General features: G+C 61.9%; 2 protein-coding genes across 8 annotated transcripts; one reads left to right on the forward strand and one right to left on the reverse strand.

The window, feature by feature from the left end:
• SAMD11 (sterile alpha motif domain containing 11) lies at positions 1–16,556 on the forward strand. Of its 6 annotated transcripts, none has more exons than XM_075549493.1 (14): positions 3–922; positions 1,884–1,975; positions 4,609–4,790; positions 5,535–5,585; positions 8,481–8,686; positions 11,059–11,148; positions 11,292–11,426; positions 13,057–13,219; positions 14,172–14,287; positions 14,430–14,508; positions 14,580–15,061; positions 15,252–15,376; positions 15,602–15,712; positions 15,839–16,556. In XM_075549493.1, exons 1-14 carry the CDS (start codon positions 406–408, stop codon positions 16,040–16,042), a joined length of 2,553 nt encoding a protein of 850 aa, XP_075405608.1. In that variant the 5' UTR covers positions 3–405; the 3' UTR covers positions 16,043–16,556. The 6 variants fall into 6 exon arrangements, with proteins under 6 accessions (XP_075405599.1, XP_075405608.1, XP_075405615.1 ...); XM_075549500.1 differs by having other exon boundaries at positions 4–922; positions 8,562–8,686; XM_075549509.1 differs by having other exon boundaries at positions 4–922; positions 8,595–8,686.
• Positions 16,181–27,899, reverse strand: NOC2L (NOC2 like nucleolar associated transcriptional repressor). 2 transcript variants are annotated; one of them, XM_075549546.1, is made up of 19 exons: positions 27,774–27,899; positions 27,471–27,632; positions 25,408–25,591; positions 25,174–25,302; positions 24,717–24,834; positions 24,530–24,617; positions 24,196–24,274; positions 23,998–24,108; positions 23,562–23,675; positions 23,199–23,387; positions 22,968–23,107; positions 22,173–22,284; positions 21,007–21,120; positions 20,723–20,824; positions 18,186–18,329; positions 17,952–18,065; positions 17,290–17,425; positions 16,927–17,034; positions 16,181–16,689 (listed from the first exon to the last, which is right to left on the reverse strand). In XM_075549546.1, the coding sequence occupies exons 1-19, from the start codon at positions 27,797–27,799 to the stop codon at positions 16,583–16,585; spliced, it is 2,277 nt and encodes a 758-aa protein (XP_075405661.1). In that variant the 5' UTR covers positions 27,800–27,899; the 3' UTR covers positions 16,181–16,582. The 2 variants fall into 2 exon arrangements, with proteins under 2 accessions (XP_075405661.1, XP_075405653.1); XM_075549538.1 differs by having other exon boundaries at positions 24,717–24,837.
• Between the last annotated feature and the right edge of the window lies 1 nt (position 27,900).

Here is a 27,900-nt window from a genome sequence, read left to right on the forward strand (position 1 = left end):
ACTGCCCGGCTTGGCCGGGTAGGCGCCCAGCGAGTCAGGCGTGGGGTGGCCCCAGGGGGCGCGGCGCAGGTGGCCGGGGCGCGGGACTTCTGGCGACCCGCGGAGCCCCAGAGCCCCGTGGCTGCGGTGCTCAGCGGGTCGATCGGGAATCGATAGCAGCTCCAGGCAGCACCATGTCTCGGGCCGCGGAGCTCCCGCCAGGCGGCCGGGCAACGGTCCGGAGCGGCCCGGCGGGCGGCGCGGCGGCGGCGGCGCCTCTGGGCTCCTGGGCGCAGTAGCGGGCAGGGCGGGCGCGAAGCCAGGCGCCTCCCGGGTCCCCTCCCGCCTCCGCGGCCCAACTCTAGCCTGGGCCAGAACAAGTTGCGCCAGCGGCGGACAGCCGGGCTGAGGGGCCACCGGCGCGCCATGCCAGCGGTCAAGAAGGAGCTCCCGGGCCGCGAGGACCTGGCTCTGGCCCTGGCCACCTTCCACCCGCCCCTGGCCGCGCTGCCGCTGCCACCGCTGCCGGGCTACCTGGCGCCGCTGCCCGCCGCCGCCGCTCTACCCCCGGCCGCCTCGCTGCCAGCCGCCGCCGCCGGCTATGAGGCGCTGTTGGCGCCGCCGCTCCGCGCCTCGCGCGCCTACCTGAGCCTCCACGAGGCCGCCGCGCACCTCCACCTGCCGCGGGACCCGCTGGCCCTCGAGCGCTTCTCCGCCGCGGTGGCGGCGGCGCCCGATTTCCAGCCTCTGCTGGACAACGGCGAGCCGTGCATCGAGGTGGAGTGCGGCGCCAACCGCGCGCTGCTCTACGTGCGCAAACTCTGCCAGGGCAGCAAGGGCCCGTCCATCCGCCACCGCGGCGAGTGGCTCACGCCCAACGAGTTCCAGTTCGTCAGCGGCCGCGAGACGGCCAAGGACTGGAAGCGCAGCATCCGCCACAAAGGTGCGGCCGCGCCCGCCGGGGACCCGCGGGGTGGACCCCCGCACTCCCGGGGGACCCGCCACCGGGCCGCCCTCGCTCGGCCCCGTGGGGGCGCTGCAGGTCCGGGGCTGCGCAGGAACAGCCCCCCGCTCCTCCGGGGCCCCGGCGCGCAGGGCTGGGGGGCCTGGGGAAGTTGTCAGCCGCTCGGGGGAAGCCGGCGGGCGGCTGGCTCCGTGGGACACCTGCCTGCCCCAAGGCCGACCCGGGTTCCCGGCGAGAGTACCGGGGTGCACGTGCAGTCGGGGTGCGGGGCGCGCTCCTGGAGGCAGAGGGAAGGCGCGAGGGCGGCGCGGGCAGGTGGGGGCGGCGCGGGAACGCGCGTCGGCGCGGAGGCGCGCGCGGAGCCCGAGCGACTGAGCCAGGCGCAGCCTCTTCGGGCGCCGCCGGCGAGAGCCTCGCTCTCCGGGCGCGACGTGGGGGGGCCGCCTGAGCAGAACGCGGGGGAGCGTGGTGAGCGCCAGGCGCAGTGGGGGAGTTAGAAAGTTAGGGACTGGGTGGTCCTCGACTTCGGGGTTCGCGGCTCCGCGGGGGGCGCACCTCCGGCCGCTGGAGTAGGCGCAGAGCCGGGTCCCTACGGTGCTGCTCCCCTGCACCCAGGCGCGGCCTCCCTCGGCGCGGCCCGGGACTCCCGGCGGGGGAGGCGGTCTGGGCTGGAGGGGGTGGGGCGCGGAGGCGGAGAAGACGCCCGGCCTCTGCCAGGAAAGGCGCTCGCCCCAGCTGGGTTTAGATTAGAGCCTGCAGTTCCCGCGGCGGCAGCGGCGGCCGCCAAGGTGGGCCGGGCGGCGGGCTGGGAAGTTGCTCGGAGGTGGGTAAGGGGAGGGTGTGCTTCGTCCACGTGCCGCCGGCTGCGCCTCTGGACGGTGTGCCACCCACGCGGGCTTCTGCGCCTGCCGACCTGCACCGCCTCCGGCTCTTTTCACAGGGAAAAGTCTGAAGACGCTCATGTCCAAGGGCATCCTACAGGTGCACCCTCCCATCTGCGACTGCCCGGGCTGCCGAATCTCCTCCCCCGTGGTAAGACGTGGGGGGAAGGTAACGGGGATGTAGGGACTGTCCTCCCAACACGTTTGTGCTGTTTTTCCAAGATCGGGAGTTGCTGCCTTAACCCTCATGGTGTGCTGCAGGTCGGCTCTGAGGGAATTGGGGGTGGAGTGGGGGGAGAGCCCTAAGAGGTGCTAGAACCCTGAGGTGCCCTGTTTGGATGCGGGACTTAGTCCTAGCGTCTTGTGTCTTCTGTGTCTTGAAGGTGCTTCTCCAAAAGGCCAGAGGGTGGGGTCTTTCTGGGTGGGGTCGCCCGAGTGAGCCATGGTTTCTACCCTCCGTGGTCTGGGGGTCACTGTTGTCTGGCCCAGTCAGAGTGACACTTGTTCTGGGATGGCTACAGCCTTGGATTCCAGTGACTTGCATGTCAGGGTGGAGGGGGCTGGGAGCTGGAACCCTGGCCAGAAGGGTCTGGATGAGGCTGGTTCATGCGGTGTGGCCTTTGGTGACCAGAGCAGAGGTGGAGGCTGGCTAACCTCAGGGAGGGAATTGGGGGTCCCCTCGTGGAGAAGTTGGAGAGAGTGGGCGTTGTCACTGTGCCCCATAGTCCCCCATTCTTGGTTCCTCTCGGAAGCCCCCATTCCAGGTGGGAACAAGGGCTTGTTTACTGGGACTGTCAGTGACATTGGCATGGAGGGCATTCCAGGCTCCTGGAAATGCTAGGGGCAGGTCACATCTGTGGGTACAGGTGGTGACTGGACATCAGAGACACCCCCTCTGTAAGCAGGGCTTGCCCTCGCAAATGCTACAAATACTGCATGGGAGGGCCATAGCCATGATCCACCCTGTGACACCCCAGGGGTCCTCAGGTGTCAAGAGCCTCACTAGCAACCCCCCAAGTGAATCCCCTAAACTCCTTTATATGCAGGCCCCCAGCCCACTAGCCCTGCCCCCTCCCCTTTAAGACAAGAGGCCACAGAGGCCTCCCCTGCTCCTGCTTTGCCTTCTGCAGGGTCTAAAACCAGTGCAGGCCTCTGGTTTTGGTTGGGGCGGGGGGACCTTGAGTCCTCCCAGGGCAGGCCAAGAGCCCACCTTCAATTTATCTGAATTGTGCATCATCAGGGGGCAGGAGGTAAATATTTTTTCTCCATTGCCAAGAGGAACCCTAAGACTCAGAGGGATGAGGCTGTGGTCTGGGGCTGCGAGCTGATGTCACCCTTCCTGAGTTGGGTCCCTTTTGCCCATCACCCCTCCCCTGGGAACACCCTAAAGACCTCCTCAGGTCCCTAGCAGCTACTGTTGTCATCCAGAGAGGGTCCCAGCCCCCTGCAGACAATCCACCCCCCCCTCTCTCTCTCACACATACACACACACACACACACACACACACACACACACTCTGAAGTCACAGGCAGCTAGAGGTCATGCCCCTGTCCACCTCCTTGATCAGCCCCCTCCACAGCCTTCTGGGCTTGGTGGGGGCAGAGGCTCCGACACTCACTTTTCAGGTCTGAGTGCTGTTAGATGGCTGTGGGGTTGACATTTTGGCCTCAAGCTCCCAATGTCTCTTCCTGCAGCTATCCCCAGATAGCCCCTCCTCAGCAACCCCAGGCTACCTCCCCCGCCCCCTCCCCGCAGGGACCGGGTTTCTCTGTGGATGCTGCTGCACCCAGCGCATTGGCATGCAGCCCAGGGGCACTTCGGCCACATCCCAAGTTCCTTTTGTGGGCCTTCTCCCTGGTGTAACACACACACACACACACACACACACACAAATGCAGACAGCAGGAAGGCAGGAGAAGATGGGGCTCTCCTGAGGCTGAGGCTGGGCTCCAGCGCCTGGTCTAGGACAGGCTAGGTTGTTGTTAGATGCTGTCAGGTCAGTTCTGACTCATCGTGACCTTCAGTACAGCAGAAGGAACACTGCTCGGTCCTGCGCCATCTTCAGAATCACTAGGCTTGAGCCCGTGGTGGGGGACTGGGTTGGTCTATCTTGCTCAGGCTTTTCTTTTTTTGATGGGAACCCCTTGATTCTGGGCCCTCGGGGCTGGTTGGGCTGCAAAGGGGGTCGCTGGGCCACAAGCTCAGCAGGGCCCGAGATTGCCTGCTCTGGAGGGGGCTGGGGGAGGGAATAATGCGTCACAGCTCTGCCAGTGCCAGGCCCTGGTCAGCCTGCCGGAGCGGGCCCTGTAAGGGGGCAGCAGTGTGGAATGAGGCCGCACTGTTGACATTGGTTTGGGTGTTCATGCTGGACTGGGCTTGTCAACGTTGGCTTTGGTTTGGGGGTTCACACTGGACTCTGCTTGTTGACTTTGGCACCTGTTGAGATTCACACTGGACCGTGCTTGTTGACCTTGGCACTGCTTTGGGATTCCCACGGCGGAGGGACACTGGGGCACCCAGTGGGGGGGCAGAGTGAAGGAGGAGCCAGTCGGCACACGGGGGTGGGGGGGTGCTCAGGACCTTCCCCATCCCCATCACAGGCTGAGTGGCTGTTTGCCAGGAGCTGGGGCAGAGTCTGGAGTGGGAGTGGCCTGGCCTCACACCCCGAGACATATACATACACTGACTGCGCCCATTTGTTTGTCCTTGGTGGTCACCTACCCCAAAGGCTTCCATGACCTGGGAGACAATCGGCCTGACCCTTCTCTCCTCCACCTGCCCAGAACCGGGGGCGGCTGGCAGATAAGAGGACCATTGCCCTGCCCCCTGCTCGGGTCCTGAAGAAGGAGCCAGCCTCCGGCTTCCTGGCGAGAGATGGCGCCTGTGAGGGTAGCGGCCCGGCCTGCAGGCGGCGGCCAGCTCTGAAGCATGAGGACGACGTAAGAGTCAGTATCATGAAGAGAAGGTGATTGGCCAGGACGAGCCGCCGGGAATTGTGGGTAGGGGGGTGGGACTGGTGGGTGAGACATAGAACAAGGAGGAAGGCCATAGGAAGCAGAGCCTGGGCTTGGGGTCTCAGGGTAGGGGCAGTGTCAGGGGCTCTCCTGTCCTCAGTGTTCCCCAAGGCTTGACTGTTATTTTCCTGATGACTGCCCCACCCCCACTCCCAGAAGTCACCTTCAGCTGCCCACCCACCCATCCGTCCACCTAACCATTTACCGGTCTGTCTGTCCATCTCCCTGTCCACTTGTCTAACATAACACATGCTTCAGGAGAACCTTCTAGACATCCACAGAATTTCCAACCCTTTAGCCCAGTGCTTCTCAGCCTTCCCAATGCCGAGCCCCTTTAATGCAGTTCCTCATGTTGTGGTGACCCCCCAACCATAACATTATTTTTGTTAATACTTCATGACTGTCATTTTGCTACTGTGATGAATCGGGCGACCCCTGTGACAGGGTCGTTCGACCCCCAAAAGGGTTGAGACCCATAGGTTGAGAACCGCTGCTCTAGCCTCTTCACACACTCTCGGTCCTCCCCAAAGGTAATCCCCCCAGCCCATCTCTGGGCACTGCCCAGCCTGTTTGCCCACCCTTGTCCATACTGGCTCCTACCCACCCTCCCCTTGATCTTGGGCTCTTTGGGGGGGAGACCCCTCACCTGGCATAGGTGCCAGCTGCATGGGACCCACCGACCTCTTTCCCTGCAGGGTCCACACTCACTGGGACGTGAACATCTCCTTCCGAGAGACATCCTGCAGGTAGGCGTCCAAGCTACCTTTTCCATCGCTCTTCCCCGATTTCAAAGCTACCTCCCACCTGGGCCTGTTCACTGGATCTGTGGGCCTGTCCTTGGTTTCCTGGCTTCTGGAATGTCACCCTGACTCATGGAGGCCCCAGAGGGACAAGGTAGAACCACGCCCGTGAGTTTCCAAGACTGTCACTCATCTTGGGAGTAGAAAGCCTTGTCTGTCCTATGGAGCAACTGGTGGTTTTCATCTACTGACCTTGTGGTTGGGAGTCCAGTGCATGACCCACGATTCCAGGATCGAGCTGAGTCGGAATGGATTTGATGGCAGGGAGTGTTTGGTTTTTGCGGCTCACTCTGGCCCTCCACATAGGGCTTGCTCTGCTCGGTACAGACCCAGCTGTAGAACCCGGATGGGAGAGGTGGAGGAAAATAGAGGGCTTGAGGAGATAGGATTCAAGGCCCCCAACTCCTCCTCCAGGGTGCAGTGTGGGTGGGTTTATGGTGCCCAGTCTTTGGGGTCAAGTGTGGCACTAGTGGGCCCATCAGAGCAGGCATTGGGTGGGTGAGCAGGGTATGAGAGGTGGCCCTCCCTGGCACACCTGTCTCTGTCAGGACCGGTTGTTATTTACCACTCGAAGAAAGCAGCAGGGTCCCGGAGCCGAATTACAATAAAAACATCTTTAAACTTATTTCTACTTCATTTTGGAGTTGCCAGCTCAACTGATCATTTTTATGAACCGTCATGAACATTGATGACATTTTATGAGCCTTTTACTTGGGACATTACAAGATAAATTTGTCAGTGAGGCCTGAAGGAGAGCGGAGTGCTGGCCCCTCCATTGCCCCCCCTCCTCCATAGCCAGGAGGACACCTATTCCTGGCTGCTCCCACCTGCACCACCCACGCCTTGACCAAGGGGAAAAGGCATCCCTACCCAGGCCACGATGGGCTGGACAGTGCCCTGATTTTACCAGGAGAGCTGCAGCTGGCCCTGCTGAAGGGGCAGTGAACCCTGCTGAGGACTTGGGGGCGTCCGCTCAGCCACCCCAAGGCCTTCCGCTCTGTCTGGCTGTTTTGCTCCCTGCCCCTTCCTGGGCCTGACCTTTTGTCCTTCTATCTCTAGTCTTCCGTCTGTCCATCTGTCTCCATCTTCTGTCTGCTTGTCTTTCTCCGTTTCCATCCTCTGTCCATCTGTCTCCATCTCCATCCACCTGTCTGTCTCCATCTGCATGTCTGTCCCTCCATCTTCATCTGTCTCTCTCTATTCTTGTCCCTGTTGCTGTCCCTCTGTCTGGTTGAAGCAGCTGGAGTGAGCAGAGCACCACATGCAGGGATTGACTTGGTGTGTCCACTCTGGCCCCAGGCAGCGAGCATTCATACCCCTTGTCCTCATGGGAAATGTGGTCTCTTCTCTCAGAGACCCGAGGCCCAGAGCTGGCTGGAAGACCTGAGCCCTCCTCCGGAGCCTCCTTGGCACAACGGGCACAAGGTTACTTTGTAGTTCTTTACACAGAACCCGGCACAATGTGCCTGCTGAGTGACTGGACAGGTTCCCCCTGGGGCCGAATAAGCCCTGGAGGAGAGGAAAACAAGAGAGAGGCAGGAGGTCCTCAGGGCCTCTCAGAGACAAGACCATGTCCCTGTGTGTGTGCTGAGCTGGGTACTCTTCCGGGAGTAAACTGGGAGGCCCTGCCCTCCTGAGTCCTTGGGAGGTAGGCTGGCCTCCCATGGGATCCTGGGCTGCCTCCCCCTCCAGGGTGCTGAGAGCAGCAGTTCTTGCTGGGACACCCCCCTTGCCCCCGCATTGATGAGGATGATGGAGGGGATGAGATTCACTGCCAATTAATCCCATAAAGTACTTACCCAGCCCCACCTGCCCTCCTATTTGCATGGGGGCATCATTGGGACCTGCATCTGGGTCTCCCAGAAGGCCCTGGGCCCCGGCTCCAGCCCAGCCCTTGGTGTTGAAACGGATCTGATTAGAAACCAGTTCAGATTAGACCGGCCACTGACCCAGGCCGGGGAGGCTATTTAAGGAGATTTAGGCTTAGGGTTCCCTGGTCACTCGTGGAGGTCCTGTGTGGTGTGGCCAGCCAGGAGGCTCCTCTGTCACAGTCACAGGTGAGCCAGACAGTGGGGCGCAGCACATGCAGGGTGGGAGCCAGGGGCTGTCTCGTAGGCAGCCTTCCCACAGTCTCCCCTGGGGGTTCTTCCTCCCCCTCTGTGGGGCTCTCTGAGTATGGATTGAGGGATTGAGCAGGAAGGAGGAAATCAAATCGAGGGAACAAAAGGGTTAAACATGCACTTATTACAAGTTCTCAGGAGCCTGGCTTGCTAAAATTCTCAGGCCCAGGTGAACCTGGGTCCCCATATCTGTGCAGCTGCGGATGTATGCATGAGGCCTGCATGTGTCTGCGTTCCCATGTGCACACGTGTATATGCATGTGTCCCCATGTATGTCCTGAGTGTGCACGCATGTGTGTCCCCATGGGTGTGTGGGTGTTCTTGCATGGGTGTACTCTTTATTTCCAGCTGTGTGTGTCTGCATCCCCATGAGTCACAGATGTCCCTCTAACCCTGCAAGTGCTGGTGTGTACGTGGATGTGTTGCTGCCCTTAGGACTTCGCTCTAAACCTCTTTTCCAGGAAACTGGGGTCGCACTGACCTGGGTAGGGGTTGCAGGTTCTCACTGAGATAGGTGATCCCAAGCCTTTCTGGGTGCCTGGACTGCAGGAGCAGTGCCCCTACTGGGAGCCAGCACAGAGAGGCATCCTTGCGGGAGAGAGCAGGGGTGAGGCTGGTCTGGGTACAAGGTCTCGGCCCAGAGACCTTTCTGCAGCTGCAAGAGGTGGAGAGGGCCCCTGGCAAACGCCTCACCCTCATTACCCTCATGCCTTGCCCCCAGGGGGATGGGCCTCGCCAGGCCTGGTCTGGACTATTGGGCCGCCCCAGCCTCCTGCCCACTGTCCCTCTTGCTCTGCCGCAGCCAGGACAGTGATCTCTCCACCCTCATATCCAGTGTGCACCGCAGCCGCCACCTCGTGATGCCGGAGCCCCAAAGCCGCTGCGAATTCCAGAGAGGCGGTGCGGAGCTGGGTCTGGGAGCTGCAGGTGAGGGCTGGGGGCCCGGGTTGGGGAGCCCCCTCCCCACCCGCCCTATGTCCAGGAGTCTCTGCTCAGCAGCCTGGACGGGCCACCTCCAGCAGCCTTGGCTGACGGCCAGGAGGCCAGTGAGGCGGAGGTGGCGAGGCTGCCTGTCCCCTGGGGCGCCGTGTGATGGTAATTGTGTTAATCCCACCAGGCAGACAGGAGGCGGGGCTGTGGCTCCACTGCCGTTGTGGCTGGAGGGGCCAGCTGGGGGGGGCGGCGGGTGTTGCTGGCTTGGAGCTGCCAAGGCCACTCACTGCCCCCCTCCTGGGGGGGGGTCCCCAGACCTGCACATGCAGCCTCGCAAGCCCCTGGAACTGCTCTTGTGGGCTGGCACCCAGTCACCCACCACCCGGGCCACCTGCAACTCTCCATCCAGGCTCCCCCTCCCACCCGGTTCCACCTGCAAAAAGAGTTCAGATTGAAGGGCTGTCCTGAGACCCTGACTCCATCGAAGGGGGCTCCTGGCATTGAGTTGGGGAGGGGGATTGGAGTTCTGTGACCTAGCTGGTTCTGGGAAGGCAGGATGGCCTGGGGCTGCCCTTGCCTGGGGACCTGGGGACCTGGGAGGCAGGGGCTGCGGAGAGCCAAGCTGGATGAGTGAGGCGGCCAAGCGGCTGATAAAATCTAATTGCCCCATCGATTGGGCGGAGCAGCCGCCATGATTGAGATGTTCTCAGCCAGCCTAGCGGGGGTGTCCCAGTGGCTGCCTGCACACACAAACACACACTCACACATGCATCCTGGGGCACAGGCAGGTGTGTGCGTGTGCATCTTCAGCCTGTGTGCATAGCCGCACCCCATTCCCAGAAGTGTGCAGCTGTACCCTCTGCCTTTGCCTGAAGTTGCACATGTGTGTTTGTGTCTATCACACGTGTCCATCCATATTTCAAGGGTGTATCTAGGCTGGGGTGCTGAACCCTGTTTGGGCAGGAGGTCATCACCCGCTCTTGCTTCCTGTGACCCCTTGCTCCAGCCCTTCCCACATACAGATGTCCTAGCACATAAGCTCCCTCCTGCCCTTGTCAGGGCTAGGAACAGCAGCTGCCCTGGGCACCCCTGCTGTCCCTGGCATGTCCTGTAAGGGCAGTTTTCCTCAGGGTGGGGGGGGACTAGTGAGCCCCTAACCCTTATGACAATCCTCCCCCAGGCTGTGACAGTGGGTCCCAGCAGGTCTCCATTCAGGGAGGGGAGGGAAGCAGGAAGCAGGTGGTTGTCCAGGGGTGGCCTCTGGGTTATTTATAGACAGCCACCACCCGCCTGTCCCTAGAGGAGTGGTTATGTGGTTAAGGGTGTTGGAGGACTGTGCACCCACCCCCCCTTGTCTGCCTGTCTCTCTCTCAGAGACCTAGCAGTCCCCTGCCCCGCTTCCAGCCCATCCTGCCCAGTTCTCAACCATTGCCCCTCTCTTTGGGGCAAGGTTGGGGCTGGGGCTGGGGTGCCCCGGCCAGTGGCAGCAAGGGGTTGAGATCAATAAGTTATTAGCACCATTCTGTCAGCTGTAATGTGGAGATTGATCGGCCGCCGGGCCGCCGCACTTCCCGGCCTGATAAAAATGACAGATTAAGGGAATAAGAAAAAGGAATTAAGCTCTGGAGCTGACGGCCGGGCTTCCGGGGCGGGCTCCAGTCTGGAAGGCCGTGCATGCAGGTGTCACAGTGGACCTGGGGCCTGGCAGGGGCTGTCACTCACCCTTCGTGGAGGCTCCTGAGAAGGGGGCAGGCTGGGGCCCTGGGTGAGGGAGCCACTGGCAGGTTGGGTGGGCCATCCTGTGGATGTAACCTGGAGGTGTCTGGGACACTTCCTATGTGGAAGATGAATTTGGTTAGCTGGTGGAGGTGGGGGTAGGGTAGGGGATGTGCAGCTCCAGCCAAGTAGGAGAGCAGAGGTACTGCCCAGCCAAGCAGCCTGGGGGGTGAGGGTGCTTTCCTAAGTGGCGTGGCTACATACCTCACCCCCAGCCTGGCGCAGGGCCGAGTCACCAGCCTTCCCACCCCCGCCCTATGCCCATCAAATCAAAAGCATCTTGTTCTCCCAAATCACTGGCAGGAAGCCCTATGAACCTGGCCGCCAGGCAGGTAGCAGAGCAGCAGCCTGGGGGTCCCCAGCTTCCCTGAAGCCCCTTGTTCTGAGTCTCCTGCATGTCACAAGTCCTCCCCCCCCCAGAGCCCAGGGCCATGTTGTTCCATAAATCCTGGCTCTTCCCCCACACCTTCATGGCGTCCTTGGTCACTGAGCCCCAGCTGGAGCCAGCCTTGGCTCACCGGGACCAACCGGAGGAGGGGGTGTGCATGGGGACAAGGGCTGGGCCCCTCCCTGAGACATCCCTCCTACAGGTGACCGGTTGGGCAAGAGACTGAGCTCCTCCCCCCACATCAGTATTGACTGCCCTTCGGAGAAGAAGGCTCGAAGCCAGTCCCCTGCAGGTAGGCGCCCCAGCCTGGGTGAGGAAGGGAGAGTTGAGCCCTTAACTGGCTGGGACCTTGTGGGAGGGTGGGGTGCTCCACAGGGCAGGGCCAACCTTGGCAGCAGGGTCTGAAGAAACCCCCTCCCTGCGTTTCTGTGCCAGGGCCTCTGCTGTTGCCAGAGCTCGGGTCCGGCATGGCCCCTGAGGAGCATTACCGCCGCCTCGTGTCTGCGCTCAGTGAGGCAGGCACCTTTGAGGACCCCCAGCATCTCTACCACCTCGGCTTGCCCAGCCACGGTAGGTGCCCAATGCCCACCAAAACTAGGCCTTCACCTCTGCCCAGACTCTGGCCCTGGCTACGCCCCACCCCTCTCCTGCGGCTATACCCCATGTCTCCCACATGGCACCCTTCCCTGAGAGGGGATGGGGAAACTGAGTCCCAGAGCGGGCCCCTCAGCCAGAGGAGCACCTCCACCACAGTGAGCTCAGAGTCGGGGTGTCCAGGTCAGATGTGGGCGAGGGAGGTCAGAAAGAAAGCAAAGGTTTGGCAGCCCGAGGCACCATTGTGCCCTTGTCCCTTAGCAGCCCCCCTGCCCACCCCCATGGTCTGTCCAGCTGGACCCTGGCCTCCCCTGCCAACCCAGCCCAGGGAGTCCTGGTGTCTCAGGCAGGAAGGCGTCTTCCCGGAAAGGGGACAGGCTTTCCTCTGCACACCAGGCACTGTCCCCCAGGGCAGCTCAGGCACCGAGAGAGCCTGAATAATTCACCAAATGTTAATAATTTAAAAATCTTCCTTTTTAATTGCTTTCCCTGCCCTGCCTGGGGCCGCTGCTGGCCGGTGAGGGGGAGGGCTGTGGGCCTCTCGCCCAGGGAGCTGGCTGTCAATCACGGTCCCCGCCGCGGAGCCGCCACCCCCGCTGCGGAGCCGACTGTAAATAACCACGGCCGTGGCGCGGGGGCGGCGGAGGCACCGCTGGGATCGATGCGGGCGGCCGCGCCAGCTCGGCTCTGCAGGCTGGCATCCGGCCTGGGGCAGGACCGGCCTCCGCTTTTCGGGTAATTAATTTATAAACAGCAGCGGCGGCGATGGCGGCGGTGGAGCCTGCGAAGGTGGGGGCTGCGGGAGGGGGGGAGGGGACTCAGACGACCCTGAGCAGGCTGGAGACCCGTGGGCAGCAGTGGCTCAGCCACTGTCCTGTGTGCCATGGCCCTAGGTGTGCACGTGCTCATTGCTGGGTGCTGCATATGCTGTCTGTGTGCACGTGTGTGCTGTGTGTTTGCATGTCCATGTGGCCCACTGTTGACTGTCTGTGTGCCGGCTGTTACAGCGGGCAGTGTGTCCGCACGTGCTGTGGGACCCACGTGTGCCGTCTCACTAGCCTGACGCCTCTGTCCTTGCCAGTTCTGTCTGGGGAATCTTGGATCTTTCCTGACTTCCCACCTGGCCACCAGAGCCAGCCCAGGCCACCAGAGGCAGAGAGGCCCTGTCCAACCTGCCCACTGCAACACGTGGACTCAAACTGCCCTGTCCCCTTATGCCTGTGCCCCCCGCCTCCCCTATCCCACCCCCAGGCTGGCCTGCCTCCACCTCTGCCCGCCATCCCATGCACGTGCATACTCTAACATCTGGACCTGGCCAGGAGCCAGCCTGGACACCTGGCTGCCTTGCCCAGGGGCTGGCTCCCTTTCCCTTCCCACCCCTCTTTGGTTAGGGACATGTGCCTGTGCCACTCATTTTTCTGTCCTGGTGACTGACCAGCCCAGGGCCAGTTTCAGAATCTGACCACAGGAGGGTCAGGGGTCAGTGGGGTAGGCAGGGCTGATTGGCTGGAGGATCCGTTCTGTTGGTCCTAGACCTCTTGGTGTACCAGGGTGAGGGCAGTGGGAGTCAGGACACTGGGTCACTTCCACACACCCCGCCCCCCAGATCTCCTGAGGGTTCGGCAGGAGGTAGCAGCCACAGCTGTGAGGAACCCCAACAGCCTGGAAGTCCACTTGCCCTCATCCACGACAGGTCCGCGTCGGAAGCAAGGCCTGGCCCAGCACCGGGAGGGCATCGCCCCAACGGTTACCCCGGCTTTCCCTGAGAGGTACTGGGGTGGGAGGGAGGACTGTGGATTGTGGAGGAGGGGATTTCTGCCCTTGCTTATGGGACATGGAGGGGGCTGGGCAGACCTGTTAGGTCCATCAGCCAGAACCCTCTGAGACATTCACACCCCCACTGGCACATGCCCCCTCCCACCACTGGACCATCCACCAGTGTGCCCAGGCTCCCCACTGTGCCCAGGGTGCCTGGTGGGTTGAGAGAGGCCAGGGACATGAATAGGGCAGAAGAGGGTAGGAGTGATTGCGGCCTCAGGAGCAAGTCTCACTGACCCCAGGCGCCCTGGCTAGGCCTGGCTGAGCTCTGCCACAGGCAGGCCAGGAGGCTGGACTCAGAGGGGAAGGGTCTGCGATCTGAGACACCATCTCCACCCCCACCCCAAGTCAGAGAGGGTGTGAGTCTGGGGGCGATGGGGCACAGAAGCAGGAGGAACCACCCCAGGGACGGGAGGGACGGCTCGCGTGCTCCTGCTGTCCGGCGGCACGGAGGTACCCGAGTTGGGAAACAGGCCCCCTTCCCTGCTCTGCGCCCGCCCGGCGGCGCGTCTACAGCTGCCTTGGCCGCCTAGCCTCCTGGACTGTGGCTAATTACGCCGCGCCCCCCCCGCCGAGTCCGCGGGGGGGCGGGGAGGGGAGAGGAGACGGAGGGGAGGGGAGGGAGGGACGGCGGGGGCTCCCCCGGCGCGCCCCGCGCAGTAATTACCGCTGCAGTCGCGCCCCGCCGGGTCAGCGCCTCCGCGCCGCCGCCCGAGATTAATTGGCGCCGCCGGCGGGGGCGGGCGCGACCCAGAGCGGTAACGAGCGGCGCATCGACCGCCCGGTTGGCGGGCAATTAGCGGAGGCGGCTGCGGGAGGGGCCGCGGTTCCGGGAATTGGGGGCGCGCAGGGCGGGGGCCCCTGGGCTGCGGTGCGAGCCACTCACCGCCCCGCTGTACATAGGGAGCTGTCGCAGCCGCCCCCCTTGCTGTCGCCCCAGAATGCCCCGCACATCGCCCTGGGCCCCCACCTCAGGCCTCCCTTCTTGGGGGTGCCCTCTGCTCTGTGCCAGACCCCAGGTGAGGACGGGGCGGGTGCGCGCGTGCCCCGGGGGTCGGGCGGGGTCCAGGCAGACCTCGGTGTACAAGCGTGCAGTCGGGTGGGGCGAGCGCCCGGGACCACCCGGGCACCCGGCTCCCGTGGCTTGCCCTCCTGCCCCAGGGTACGGCTTCCTGCCTCCGGCCCAGGCGGAGATGTTCGCCCGGCAGCAGGAGTTGCTGCGGAAGCAGAACCTGGCCCGGTAGGTGCAGCAGCCCCAGCGGGGGAGGGGGTGGCGGGACCACGCCGCTGACCCCCGCCCTCCCGGCCCAGGCTGGAGATGTCAGCGGAGCTGCTGCGGCAGAAGGAGCTGGAGGGCACGCCCCGCCCGCAGCTGCTGGCGCCCGAGCCCGCCCCGCGACCGCCCGACGGCGCCGAGGAGCTGCAGCGGCGCGGGGCCATGCTGGTGCTGAGACACAGCTCGGCGCCGCTGCTGGCGCTGCCCCCCCAGGGCCCTCCCACCCCTCCCCGAGAGCCTATTCGCCGTACCGCCCGGAAAGGGCAACCTGGCCCCGCTCCAGCCCGGCCCAATGAATCCAGGGAGACCACACCGGCCAGGCTCTGGGCCCAGGATGGCTCCGAAGACGAGCCCCCCAAGGATTCCGATGGAGAGGAAACGGAGGCGGCGGCTCTGGGGAGCCAGGGCCCTACCCCAGGCCAAGCTCCAGCTGGAGGGATGACAGCTGAGGGGCAGGGAATGCCCCCTGCATTGCCCCTGGGCCTCCCCTACACCGTCAGCCCCTACTTCCACACAGGTGGGCAGTGCTCCCTTGTTAGTGGGGAACAAGAAGATCCAGCCTGAATGGACCTCAGGGAGGAGGGGCCCTGGGGAGCAGAACCCTTCCCAGTCCTCAAACCAACATCTCCAAGGACAAGCAAAAGAGGGGCAGGGAGGTAGTGTGGACCACTGCCTGCTGAGCCCTGCCAAAAGCCCTCCCCCACCAGGCACTTCGGGTGGACTCCTCACAGACAGAGAGGGGGCTTCAGCCCCTGAAGATGTCAGCAAGTGGACCGTGGATGATGTGTGCAGCTTTGTGGGGGGCCTGTCTGGCTGTGGGGAGTACGCACCGGTGAGGAGGCTGGATGTGCCACAGAACTCTCCCCAGCACCCCCACCCCCTTTGCCCCAGTGTTGGCACATTCCCTACACTGGAGGTAGGGGGGAGGAATGAATGTACAACAGCTCCATTTCCCAGGAGCTGGCAGGATTCCAGACCCTAGCTGGAAGGATTCTGAGGGTGGGGCCATGGTGCCCACACTCAGGTCCTAAATCTGCTGCCCCCACCCTGCTGCCAGGTCTTCAGAGAGCAGGGGATCGATGGGGAGACTCTGCCCCTGCTGACCGAGGATCACCTCCTGACCACCATGGGGCTCAAGTTGGGCCCTGCACTCAAGATCCGAGCCCAGGTGGGCCCCCGGGGAGAATCCCCATATGGGGAGGAGGGTGGCCTTGGCAGATGGGTGGGCACCAGGGGTGGCCACTGCCCCTACCCCTTCCCCAGGGTGCCTGCCCACCCAAGCCTGTCTCTGCAGGTGGCCAGGCGCCTGGGACGAGTCTTCTACATGGCCAGCTTCCCTGTGGCCCTGCCACTGCAGCCACCACCCCTGCGTACCCCAGAGCATGAGCTCACAGCTGGGGAGCAGTCCCCATCTCCAGAAACAACCAGCTCTCCCTTTGGTCGAGCTTCACCTCAGCAGAATGGAACCGCCACCCTGCTTCCCAGGGGGGGCTGCTGACCCGGCCCAGCCTCTGTGCTGAGCCTGAAAGCCCAGCCCCTGCCCCTCCATGGCCCTCCCCCCATGAGAAACTCTTGCAACCCCCCTGCTCCTGGCTCATTTCTCCTTTTGGATTTGGATGCAAAGTACCAGACGTGGTCAGTGAGAGAAAACCTGACTTAGCAAACGAACAAGTCCCAGAGAGGGGGGAGGGGGGGAAGTGGGCCATTGAATCCTGAGGCTTGCTTGTGCTTCGGACCCCAGGGATGGGGTCCCTGCACCCAGACAGCAACAGACAAACCAAAGACGGGGCGCCATGGATCACTGCTCCCCTGGAACTGGCGCAGAACCTGCTGGGGGACCTTGTGCATCCTGCCGTCAGAAGCAGGGAGGTCTCCTTTCTTCGGTAGGGGGTCTGCAGGGCCAGCTCAGCGGTGTGTCCCTGTCCCTGGGCGGTCATCCCGGGGAGTGGCCCAGCTTTTGGTACGTTTGGTCTTTCATGTTGTAAAAATAAAGTCATGTCACAGTCTCTGGCCTTGCCTACTGCTGGACATGGTAGCCTCAGTCCTCGTCAGAGAGCTGCAGGTCCTGAAGCTCGTCCTCCGGCCCCTGGGCCAGCCGCTGCAGCTCCTCAGGGCTCAGCCCCGCCTCCACGTCTGCGCCACCATCTGCAGGGAGCAAGGCCACATAAATCCTGCACTATCAGGAGGAGCCAGCCCGGAGGTTACTCATCACTAATTAATCATGGCACTAATTAATTTATCGGAGCCGCTGTGCTGGCTGCCGGAACAGCTGGGCTGGCCTCCCGGGACGTGGGTAGTTGAGGTCTGCTGGCTCTCTCTGCCCTTGGACAGTCTGCTCGCTGGCCCAGCCAGGGTCCCACCAGCCCGTGAGCAAGCACTCACCCTCGGAGTCACTGCCTCCGTCCTCACTGCCACCGCTGCTGTCGGCCTCATCATCCTCGTCTTCCTCCTCCTCTGCCCTTGGCCGTGCTCGCAGGGATCCAGTCACCCCTGGGGATTGAGGAAGAGCCAGTGAGCGACCAATCTACTGCCAGTCTGGCCGCACAGGAACTATGTGCAGGTGTGGGGAGGGGAGCCAGCCCTGAGAGTGAGAGCTTAAGAAACAGCCCCTCTTTGAAGCAAGGAACTGATGACAGCAGCCATGGAAGGATGGGTGTGTGTCAGGCCCTGTCCTGTCCTGTCCATGGCCAACCTACTCCTGCCCCTCAATATGCTGGGAGTGCCTAGCACCACCCACCCAAATACCTGTCTCCAAGAGGCTGGAGGTGGGGTCATCCTCGTCACTGTCCAGGTCAAAGAGGTCCTTGAACTCTCTCCTGTCTTCCTCCTTCCTGTCCCCAGGTCTCCGTCGCTTTATCTCTGGGAAGTTCAAGTCTTCCAGCTGGAGGGCCAGCCCCCGAGCAGGGTGTGAGGCTGGGCTTGCCCAATTTTGGCCCCTCGGCCCCCCCCCTCCCTGCCTCAACAGAGCCACAAGAATGAACCCCTCCAAGAGCCACCATGTAGACCACCAATCTACCCTCCTCCATCCTCCCCTCAGACCAGTGGCATTCATCCCAAACTGTCGCCATTCACCTCCCTCCGCAGGTCCTGGTCCTGAGAATGCAGTGACTTTTCCCGACTGTTACCCACCACCGCTTTCGGGCCCCCTCATGGGTAAAGGGTGCCTTGGCACAGTCAGCATCTGCGCGGCAGCCCCGTTGGTTTCCCTCTGGGAGCCTGAGAGTCACCAGCCCCCAGGACAGACACAGGCCTGCCACACAGATGGTGGGTGGCCTGTCTGCGTCATCACCCACCACGGGCTGGGGTGGCCATGGCAGAGATGCTCTGCCTAACCTGGCCTTTTTCAGGGCACCTTGGCACCTGCCCACCCTCTGGGGGCCCCAGGTTGAGCCTGGCCATCCACACACCCGCTCTTTGCCACTGATCTCTAGCTGCAGCTCGCGGTCCCGCAGCTTCCTCCAGTGGCTGTAGTACTTGGTGAGCGGGGTCCCCTCCACCCAGGTCTTCTTCTCCCAGGCATCCTGTGGGGAGAGGGGGGTAGGCGGGGAAAGAAGAGATTTGGTCATGGCCACATCTGCCCTGGGGGAGCTTCAGAGACTGCTTAAGCAATCCCACCCCGCCCTACCCCACTCTGGACTGACCACGGCCTGCCGGTCGGATACACCAAAGGAGACAGCCTGGCGGCGCTGGCGCACGTACTCGGCGTTCTCCTGCACCTTCTCCAGCAGCTGGCGCACCTGGCGGCAGTAGTTGGCCACCTTGCACTCCCGCAGGAAGGACTTCAGCTGTAGGGGGAGGGGCCCCGTCACCTCTGGCAATGGCAGCAGGTGCCATCCTCTCCCCTGATCCCGGAAGGGGACTGACGGCAGGAAATGGGACGCAGGTCCCATCCAGAACATGCACCTGTATGCCTGTAGGGGTGCTGCAGATGAGGGTGCATGTGCTCTGCACGCACGGAGGCCAGAGATAGCTGAGGGCAGCGTGTCTGCTCATATTATGTCTCTCTTGCTGGCTCACTCGAGTGTGTGTGTGTGTGTGTGTGTGTGTGTGTGTCTGCTCTTGTGGCATGGCGGGCAAGAAGCAGTTCTGAGAACCCTGCAGCCTACACTATGGGCAGGGCCCGTGCTGGCCTTTTACCAAAACCTGCACTTGCGCCCATGGTAGCTTGGGTCCTCCCAGCCAAAAATGAGTATCTGACTAACCAGGGTGCCAGGGCACAAGGACAGAGGCTGATGCTGGAGGCCACACGGTGTGTGATGAACACACATCTGTACGTGGACACGTGTATGTGCGACTGGCTGTGCACGTGTGTGCACAGGTAAGCCACAGTATGGCGACAAAATTTACAGAAAGCTTTATCCAACAAACAGTATCAACATGCAGCTCTTGTTTCTCGATATATCCTCCATCGAGGATGCTTCCAGGAGCCCGTGGCATAGTGGTTACACCACAGACTGCAATCCTCAAGGTCAGCAGTTCAGTACCAGCAGCCCCTCTGAGGAAGAGACAGGGCTTCCCATTCCCAGTGTGGGGAACTCACAGGGGCAGTTCTACAGCCGTTTGGGGTCACGATCAGCCAGCATCCCCTTGATGGCACCGGGAGGATGCTTCTGAAGGAAGTGTTTCTCTCTACCCCTTCCCTGCAGAAGCCCACGTGGTAAACGGGGTTATGCACTGGGGTAACCACAAGGTCAGCAGCTCAAGACTACCAGCTGCAACTTGGGAGAACGATGAGTTTTTCTGTCAAAGCTGATTCAATAGCAGTGTGGGGGGCTTGGCGGGCCCTTCCTGAAGGCCTCTCTGCTCTTCGATTTACATCACGTCAAAAAGGTGGTTGGGACGTTTTCGAGGGCCTCCAGTGGGTTCCTATCCTCCTTTGAGTTTGGGGAACACACAAGTCTGAAGACCCGGGAGCAGGGCTGCAGGGCAGACGGAGTAAGACTTTCTAAGGAGAATTCCCATAGGACAGCCCTCACTCCTCTCGAGGAGGCCGCAGGCACCTGATGACAATGGACGATGATTCCTGCTCTTTTTCAACAACATAGTTTTCCATTTTCATAAAAAATTGACGACCCCTTCGGAATTACAAAACACAGCTGTCACGACCTTCGAGACTGATCTCTGCTTGGGAATTTACCAGGCCCAGCAGTGCTTCTAAGAAACCAGCTTTGTGGTGAGCCCTGGCGGGTCGATCCAAGACTTGGCCCTGCTTAGAGCCAAGGTTGGTGGGAAGCCCAGCTCTCTACGTGGGCTGTGGGCAATGTCCCTGGCACCCACAGGACAGAACGTGAGCTCAGGCCGAGATCTTCGCTGAAGATTGAAGAGGCCCCAACATCAGTAGCTCTCACGTCCATGGCTCCCGTACGGTGGGCTTTCTGCCACCGGCTTTGGGACTTCAGCCAGTGTCATTTGTCCCACCTGATGGTGTCCCCTCTGAGGTCTTCCTGGAAACACTCAGTCCATCTGAAAACAGTGGGTTCTATGGGGCCCCACTCCTGTAAACTTCTTGTAAGCATCAATGATTGAGAAGATGGCCCACGTAACTTGGGCTAAAAATGTGATATTCGCTCCAGCCTCAAAATGGGTTTTGTCCCCAGCGCAGAGAACATCCCTTCTCTGAAGGCACCTGATGAGAGTAGGCTGCAGGTATGACCGAGGGAACCATGCACAACCTGCCCGCCAGTCGCAAACTATGTGCGAACACGCTTTGCTTGCAATGAACTAGTGCACATGTGCACTCGGACCCCCGTCACCATGCTTTCAGACTTAGCCAGCCTGTACACGTGGGATAACGAAGTGCATGTGTGACTGTGTGTGCATCCTGTGCTTGCTCACCTGCACACGTGGTCCCGGTGGACCTCTGACCTGCATGTACACCCCCATCCCAGGGAAGCCACAGCGCCCGCCCCTGAAGCAGGACATAGCTAGGCTGAGCAAACGGAACCCCAGGGGAAAGGGGGCGTGGGAGCCGGCCAGATCTGCCCCATCTCCTTGCACCCAGAGTCACAATGAGGGGGTGTGGCCCTATGGCTACTCCAGGGCCTAGGGAGTCTTCTGGGACCTGAAGGCACTGCTGGGCCCCACAGACCCCTAGTGGAGGATGCACCCACTCCCACATCGGGACCCTGTTGAAACAGGCCACCAGTTGGAAGACTCGGGGGTGGGGGGGGGCACAGACCTGCAGGATGGCGGGCAACACCAGCTCCGGGAAAGCGACACTGTGGGCCTGGCCCTGCAGGTACTCCAGGGTGAGGTCACATAGCTGCTCCAGCAGGCCATCCTGGGGGTGGGGAGAGTGTCAGGACGGGGGACATCAGGCACATGGCTGCATCAGGAAGGTGCCAGAAGGCTGGGGCAAGCACGAGGAAGGGCAGGGAGATCAGGGCAGGATCGGGGTGGGGGGCCCTGAGGGGGTGGGCATGTCAGGACATCAGCATGCCAGCAGCCACCTCGCATCCTCACCAGGTAGGCCTTCTCCTGCAGGTTGACGTTGGACAGCTTCAGGATCACGGCAAAGTTGAGGGGCTTGGAGCTCATGCGGCCTGGCTTCTTGTTGAAGTTGACCTGCTGGAAGACCTACAGGCAGGCAAGAGCGACATCAAGGCCTGCCGCCTCCTGCCCCGTGCCCCCACTGCCTCAGTGCTTTCTACGGCTGTCACCAGGGACACGTGTGCCACCCAGGGTGGGTGCCCAACAGGGAGGCGCCCCTGGCTGGAGGACCCCTCCCTCACTGAGGGCAGTGCCCACACTGACAACAAACAGTATGAGTGGGCACGTGTGTGGTCAGCTCATCAGAACCCTCCTCAGTGCAGCAAGGGAGTGGGGCCAGCTAAAGACGCATGCACGTCCCCCAAGGCACCACAAGCTGCTTCCTGTTCCTCCAGAACTTAAGGCTCGGGCTGCCCACGGCTGAGGCAGGGCCCCCACCAGGAGGCATTGCTGGTAGTGCAAGTAGTGACCCTCGGAGCATGTCTCCCCACAGGAGAAACCCTCACCTGGCCAAAAACCCCGCCCTACCTCTAGCCAGCAGCCCAGGACGGGGGATAGATGTCAGGGTAGAAGTGGGGCCCAAGGTGGAGGGTGCCAAGAGCCAAAGGCCAGGCAGTCAGATGCCCCAAAGTAAACACAAGCAGAAGGGAACTGTCACTTCCAAAGGGCATTAATAACAGCCTGAGGCAGCAGGGCTCCACCCCAACCTGCCGGCAGACCACAGTCTGGCCCTGTCTCCAGGTAGGCACATGCTGACCAGCAAGGCTACCTGCCCCCCACAAATGAGACAACAGGTCTCTGAAAAAGTGCTGGCCAGACTTCAATCTGAGGCCCCCCAGCCTCGGCAACATATACATGCATGTGGCCACATGTGCATGCGTGCACACACATGTACACACACATGTGCGGAGGCTGGCACACCGCAGGAGAGACACAGCTCAGATGGCTCGCTGGCTGACTGACGAGGAAGGGGAAGTACAGGCCTGGCTGGTCCTGACCTTTGAAAGACCCCCGTCCCCCGGGGCCCATTCATCACAAGGCAGATAGTCCCCTATCACCCAGGGGGTGGGGGTGGGCAGCGAGGCACTGAGCAGGCAATGCCCTCACCAAACCCCCAAGGTCACGGCCCCAGCACTCACCTCCAGGAGGAAGGGCAGCACGGGGATGAAGGTGGCTGTGCTTTCGGAGAGCAGTGTCAGGGCACGCACACAGTGCAGGCGTAGCGGGTAGAAGCGGGCCGTGGGGACCAGCCTGGTGGTGGGGGAGAGGGGGCCAGTGGGAGCTCAGTGGACTCGCTTGTCTGTGGGTCCGGCCCCCAGCCCCCAGGCTTCCTGACCACACTCACCCACAGACCCCTCCTGGGGGGGCCCGCCAAGCTTCTACCTCAATTCTACTTTAGGAAGGACCCTCCCCTACACCTGCTCTTCCCCTTCCTGGACCGGGCCTCCCCAGGTCCTGCAGCCACACTTCCACTGAGGCGGCTAAGAGCACGCACACGCAAGACCCACCCCACCCCACCCCACCCTACAGTGTTGAAGCCAGAGCTCACCCAGATCATGAAGGACCCCAGGACACCGTTACGTTCTTAGGGACTGAATGTCCCCCCCAACTTGAGACCCAAGACACACAGGCTGGGGCCTCCTGTGGGCCTGGGCTAGTGGGACCAGCCCTGGGGGCAGATCTTGCTGCCCATGGAAACATTTGGAGCGTCCTCTCACGATAGGCTCAGGGGACCAGAAGCTGCCCCAGCCCTTCCCAGGGACTACTGAAAGGTACACCCTACAGCCCTGGGGAATGGCTCCTGCCCTGCCCTCTAGGTGGATACAACCCTGAGCCCCTAGGCCACCTGCTGTGCACTCTTTCTCACACACACACACCCCCCCCCCACGCACACAGGGCAACCATGTAACCTGGCCCCACGAGGCCTGACTCACTTGATGCAGCCGATGATGACCTGCGTGAGTGGGTAGATCAAGGGCTCCAGGGCCCCTCGGGGGCACAGGGTGCCCAGGACACGGCACCACAGGTGGAGACAGTGCACGAACTGCCAGTTGTACACAGACTGGTACGTCTCCTGTGCAGGGAGGGCACGCGTCAGATCCAGGCAAGCAGTGCAGGGGCTTCTCTGCTGCAGCCCACCCCCCTCGCCCCGGCAGAGCCCGGACCTTTTTCCGCATGGCCATGGCGTTGCGCAGGTGGATGGCGAGCTGGCGGATGTAGAGAAAGGCGTGCTGGTAGGCGGCGCCCGTGTCCAGGGCCAGCACTTCAGTCAGGGTGCGCTGCATGAAGATGATGGCGGGCAGGGCGTCCGGGGACGTGAACTTGCAGTTCTTCACGTACGTGAGGTACATTTGCTGGGGAGAGGCCAGTCTAGGTCAGGGCTGAGGTCCAGAGCCAGTGGGCGGAGTCTGCCACCATCTTCCAGAGGCCCCTCCCTCAGCACTCCAGGGGGCCCAGGGCAGGGGCCACATGAGGGTGCCGCCCACACAAGAGGCGCAGCACTGTCTGTGGCAGCTCTGCCGCACTACCTTGAGCATGGGGCCGAGGAACGTGTCCTTCTTGTGGCGGCAGACTCGGACGAGGACCAGGAAGGCCAGTACGCGCAGGGTCTCTTCACCGGTGCCCCACAGAACCACCATCCTCTGTGGAGGGCACAGGGTCACCACCTACCCACCCAGGAGGCCCGACCCAGCCCCTCTCCTCTCTCAGGGGCGGCAGGCCAGGGGGGCCTCTGGTCACTCCTGGGGACATCAATTCACCAAAGGCCCAGGTGACAGCTGTCAGCCATCATAAAGCCAGAAAAGAGGCTCCAGGCTGAGCCCCACCCAGAGCCAGGAAGCCCCAGCACCTGGGCCAGGCTTTACGGGTGGCCTCCCAGCCTCCTGGGGTTACGCGAGAACAGGGATGTCCCACGTGCTGCAGGGACGCCCACGGGACCCACCAGGGGTTCCCAGGCTAGCCTACCTTGAGCAGTGCTCGGCACTGCTGCGGGAAGGTCAGGTAGTAGGGCACAGCGCTGCTGATGTGCTGAAGGACGGCGGCTGCCACAGTCGCCTCCGTCAGGCAGCTCGCCAGCTGGGGGCCGCAGGGGACAGTGAGGCCCAAACGCAACCCGGAGCCCAAGCCCCTGCCTCCCTCCCCCACCTCCTGCCACAACCGCACCTGTGTGACCGAGTTCAGGTAAGTCTTGATGTCCAGGCGGAGCTTCCCCCACAGCGGGCTGCTGGATGGTGGCGCCCCCCTGCAAAGACACCCCCGAGGTCTGTGACCCTCCCTTGCCCCAGCTCCCAGAGGGGACAAGTTGGCAGCAAGAGAGTTAGACTCTTTTGGGGAGGAAGAAGAGAGTGCACCTCGGGGAGTGGGGAGGAAGGCCAGAGGCAGAAACAGTTTGCCCCAGTCAGAGAATGGCATCGCAGATAAAAAGGGAACGGGGGCACCCGTTTGCCACTGTCCCCCCTCCCCCACCTCAGAGGTGCACAGAGGCCTCCAGCCCCACCTGGCAGCATCCTTGGGGGACTTGAACAGCAGCTTCTGGAGGCAGCCAAGGAGGTCTCTGATGCAGAATGTCACCACGGCATTGAAAACTGCGGGAGTAGGGGGTGGACAAGTGAGGCACGATGCCACAGAGGCCAGCACTCAGGACAGAAGACTCACACCGATCCCGGGGCCCGCGCCCAGCTCACCTGCACCGTCTGCCACCTGGAATCGGCAGGTCTCAGCGGCTTCCTGGTCTCCTTGGGTGGTGGCCACAGCAGCTCGGAAGGCCTGCACAACCTCGTGGAACAGCTTTGGCGTGAGGCTCTGCTGGAGAAGCGAGAGGACGGAGGGAGAAAGGACCCCAAGGAAGGCACCACAGCCAGTCCCAGAAGCAAAGGCAGAAGCGAGGCCAGGTTCCAGAACGCTCCGGGAGAGAGGGCAGGGCCTCCGAGGCTGGCTCCCAGGGAACATGGGAGATCCTCTCTTCCCAGTCTCCTCTCCAGACACTGCCACTGAGCACCTTGGAAGGAAGCCCTTTGCCCCCAGGGGAGCCAGAGAAGGCAGCCCTGGAGAGAAGGGGCAGGCCAGGGGGGACGGGGCAACGTCGTGGGTCTCAGGAGCCCTGGGCACCATCAGGGGTCCCGTCCACAGCCCAATCCTCACCTTCGCTGCCTGCTTCCAAAGCTCAACCATAGCAAGGGTCACCATGGCCGACGCCTTCTTCTTCCCCTGCAGGCCCCTGGAGACTTCATCCCCGGCCTCTGCTCCATCCTCCTCCTCCTCACTTGCCTCCTGTGCAGATGTAGAAGGGTCAAGGTGGGGGAAGGGAGAACAAGGAGTAACAGAGGCCTCAGGTACCTGCCCCAGCTTCCGTCCCGTTCTGCCAGGGCCCCTCACCTCCAGCATGCTGGGCAGAGAGTGAAGCTGCTCCTCCTCATCCTCAGAGCTGTCCGACTCGCTGAAGTTCAGTAGGCTCTGGTCATTCTCCTGCAGGAATTTGTAGAACTCCGGGTCCTTGTCCTTCAGCCGTGAGAGCTGATCCTTGTGCTCAGAGGCACGACCTTTCCGCCGGCTGGGAAGGCTGGGTGGGGTGGGAGTGAGGGGCGCAAAGAGGGTCAGCAAGCCCAGTGGAGGTCGCAGCACAGCCAACTGTGGCTTTCTGTCCCTACCACACGGCCTGCTTGCTGGCATCCAGAGAGGTTGTGGAAGAGGTCTGTCTGTCCCCATCACAGCAGGAAGCCAACACCTCCAGGGCAGGGCTGCGAAGCAGAGCCAGAAAGGTCCAGGCTGCCTCCTCCACTCCAGCCTCACTCATCCAATGACCTCCTGCTGCCTCCAGACATGGCACGCTCTCATCCTGAACCCCAAACCAAACTTCATGGCCACCGAGTCCATTTTGAGCCAGCGTGAGACCCCAGAGGGCAGAGGAGGACTGCTGCAGTGTCTGAGGTTGGAAACCTTTGCGGGACCAGAGAGCTGCACCTTTCCGGGGGTGGGGGTGGGGTGGGGGGGTGGGGGCTGGCAGGCTTGAGTCACTGGCATTGCAGTTAGCAGCACGATGCTAACCCACGGTGCCAGCAGATGTTGACTCTAAACTCAACGTCTCCCTAAACTCATTCTACCTCAACTTACACCCAACTCTACCTGAGTGGGTGCTTAGCATGATCCTTGCAAGTACCCAGGAGAAAAATCCTGGGTGATCCTTAAATCTCTCTCACACATCCAAACCACCACCAACCCTCAGCTACGACATTGCTCCCGCTGCCCCCCAAGCCATTTTCCTGCATATCTTTCCAGGATGGCACCCTAAAGGCCCTTCATACAACGCGGCACGTTAGCCGCCCAGCTCGGAACTCCAGAATAACTTCCCATATTATCATAAGGCCTGCTAACGGCCTTGAAAACCCGGCCCATTGTCAACTAGCTCTGGGCTCAGCTCCACGATTCTCTTCCTCACTCATTCTGCCACACTGGCCTCCCGCTGTCCTTGGTCACGTGAAACGTGCTCCCGCTTCAGGATCCTGGCTGGGCCCTCCGCCTGAGAACACTGGGAGCATGCTATTCCCCTGTGTGACCTGACTTACTCGAGCTACCTCCTCAAACTGCCTCCTCCGTTTCACACAGCAACACAACCATTCCCTCCTCTCCCCCTTACCCTCACAGCCCCCTCTATTCATTTCTCCCACTCCAAAGCAGCTCCGCCTCCTCCAACAACAAAAACAAACCCATGGTCTTTGAGTCCATTCTGACCTTATAGGACAGGATCCCCAGACTGTAGCTCTTTACAGGGGTAGAAAGCCCTGTCGTTCTGCCCAAGCGCAATCCAGGGCTGCTAGTCCTAGGACACTTCAAATTGCTCCCCAGCCTATTGCTCCTGTTGCTGTTAGGGGCCGGGCAGTCGGGCTGGCTCACAGCCACCTAATGTACACACAACACAAGGGCTCTAAGCTGGTCCTGTATCACCATCGTGACTGTTAGGTCTGCGCCCATTGTTGCAGGCCCTGTGCCATCCGTCCACCGCAATAACATGCCCTAAGCCAGAAACTTCATATCCTCCCGTAATGTATGACAACCGCCTAAAGCTGAGGTTCTCAACCTGTGGGTCGAGACCCCTTTGGGAGTTGAACGACCACACAGGGGTCGCCCAATTCATAACAGTAGCGCAGCAAAATGGAAGTGATGAAGTAGCAACGAAAATAATCTTATGGGGGGGGGGTCACCACAACATGAGGAACTGTATTAAAGGGTCGCGGCACTAGGAAGGTTGAGAACCCCTGGCTTGAAGGGACCCGACACATAGCAGTTGCTCAGAGTACACCCGTAGCGAAAAGGAAAACGCTGAACGTGGGAGAGGTACGGATGAATGGTCCCTAGCCCTCAGCCTGAGGCTCCCAGGAAAGGCGGGTCTGGACGAAGGGGTCCCACCTGCGACGTTCCGTGGGAGGAGGCGCCCCGCTCACCTGGCCAAGGGGCTCTCGCCTGGTCCACGCGGGCTCCGGGCAATCCCCCGCGCCGCGCGCGCCGTCCGCGCCTTCGCTCCTGGGTTGCCTTCGGGTTCAGATTCGGACTCGGAATCAAAGCCCGAAGCCAGGAATTCGTCCACCGTCAACTCCGCCAGGCGCCTATGGGTCACGATCTCGCAGTCAGAGCCGAACGCCACCTTGGCTCGCCCCAGCCCCGCTGCTTGGAAGGGGGCGAGCAACGCCCCTTTGGATACCCTTAGCCGCCAGGGGTCCAATAAGCCCTCAGACCCGCAAACTCACCTCTTGCGACTCCGTGCCGCCTCCATGACAGCCAGCCTCCAACGTGCGCTCCACTTCCGGTCCCAGGATGCAGCGCGTTGCCGCACTTCCTCTCTCCCAGCCCCGCCCCCGACTCTGCTCCGCCCAC

This window comes from Tenrec ecaudatus, chromosome 1 (assembly GCF_050624435.1).
Source record: "Tenrec ecaudatus isolate mTenEca1 chromosome 1, mTenEca1.hap1, whole genome shotgun sequence".
NCBI classification, from domain to species: domain Eukaryota; kingdom Metazoa; phylum Chordata; class Mammalia; order Afrosoricida; family Tenrecidae; genus Tenrec; species Tenrec ecaudatus.

Excerpts from the sequence above, each read along its gene's own strand:
- SAMD11 (XM_075549484.1), top strand. The coding sequence starts at position 406 with ATGCCAGCGGTCAAGAAGGAGCTCCCGGGCCGCGAGGACCTGGCTCTG. Across the intron at positions 14,509-14,579 it reads CGGAAGCAGAACCTGGCCCG|GCTGGAGATGTCAGCGGAGC; the intron begins GTAGGTGCAGCA and ends CTCCCGGCCCAG. Across the intron at positions 15,062-15,251 it reads CAGCCCCTACTTCCACACAG|GCACTTCGGGTGGACTCCTC; the intron begins GTGGGCAGTGCT and ends CTCCCCCACCAG.
- NOC2L (XM_075549538.1), bottom strand. The coding sequence starts at position 27,799 with ATGGAGGCGGCACGGAGTCGCAAGAG. Across the intron at positions 23,108-23,198 it reads CCATGGCCATGCGGAAAAAG|GAGACGTACCAGTCTGTGTA; the intron begins GTCCGGGCTCTG and ends CTCCCTGCACAG. Across the intron at positions 20,825-21,006 it reads TGCAGGAGAAGGCCTACCTG|GATGGCCTGCTGGAGCAGCT; the intron begins GTGAGGATGCGA and ends CCCCACCCCCAG.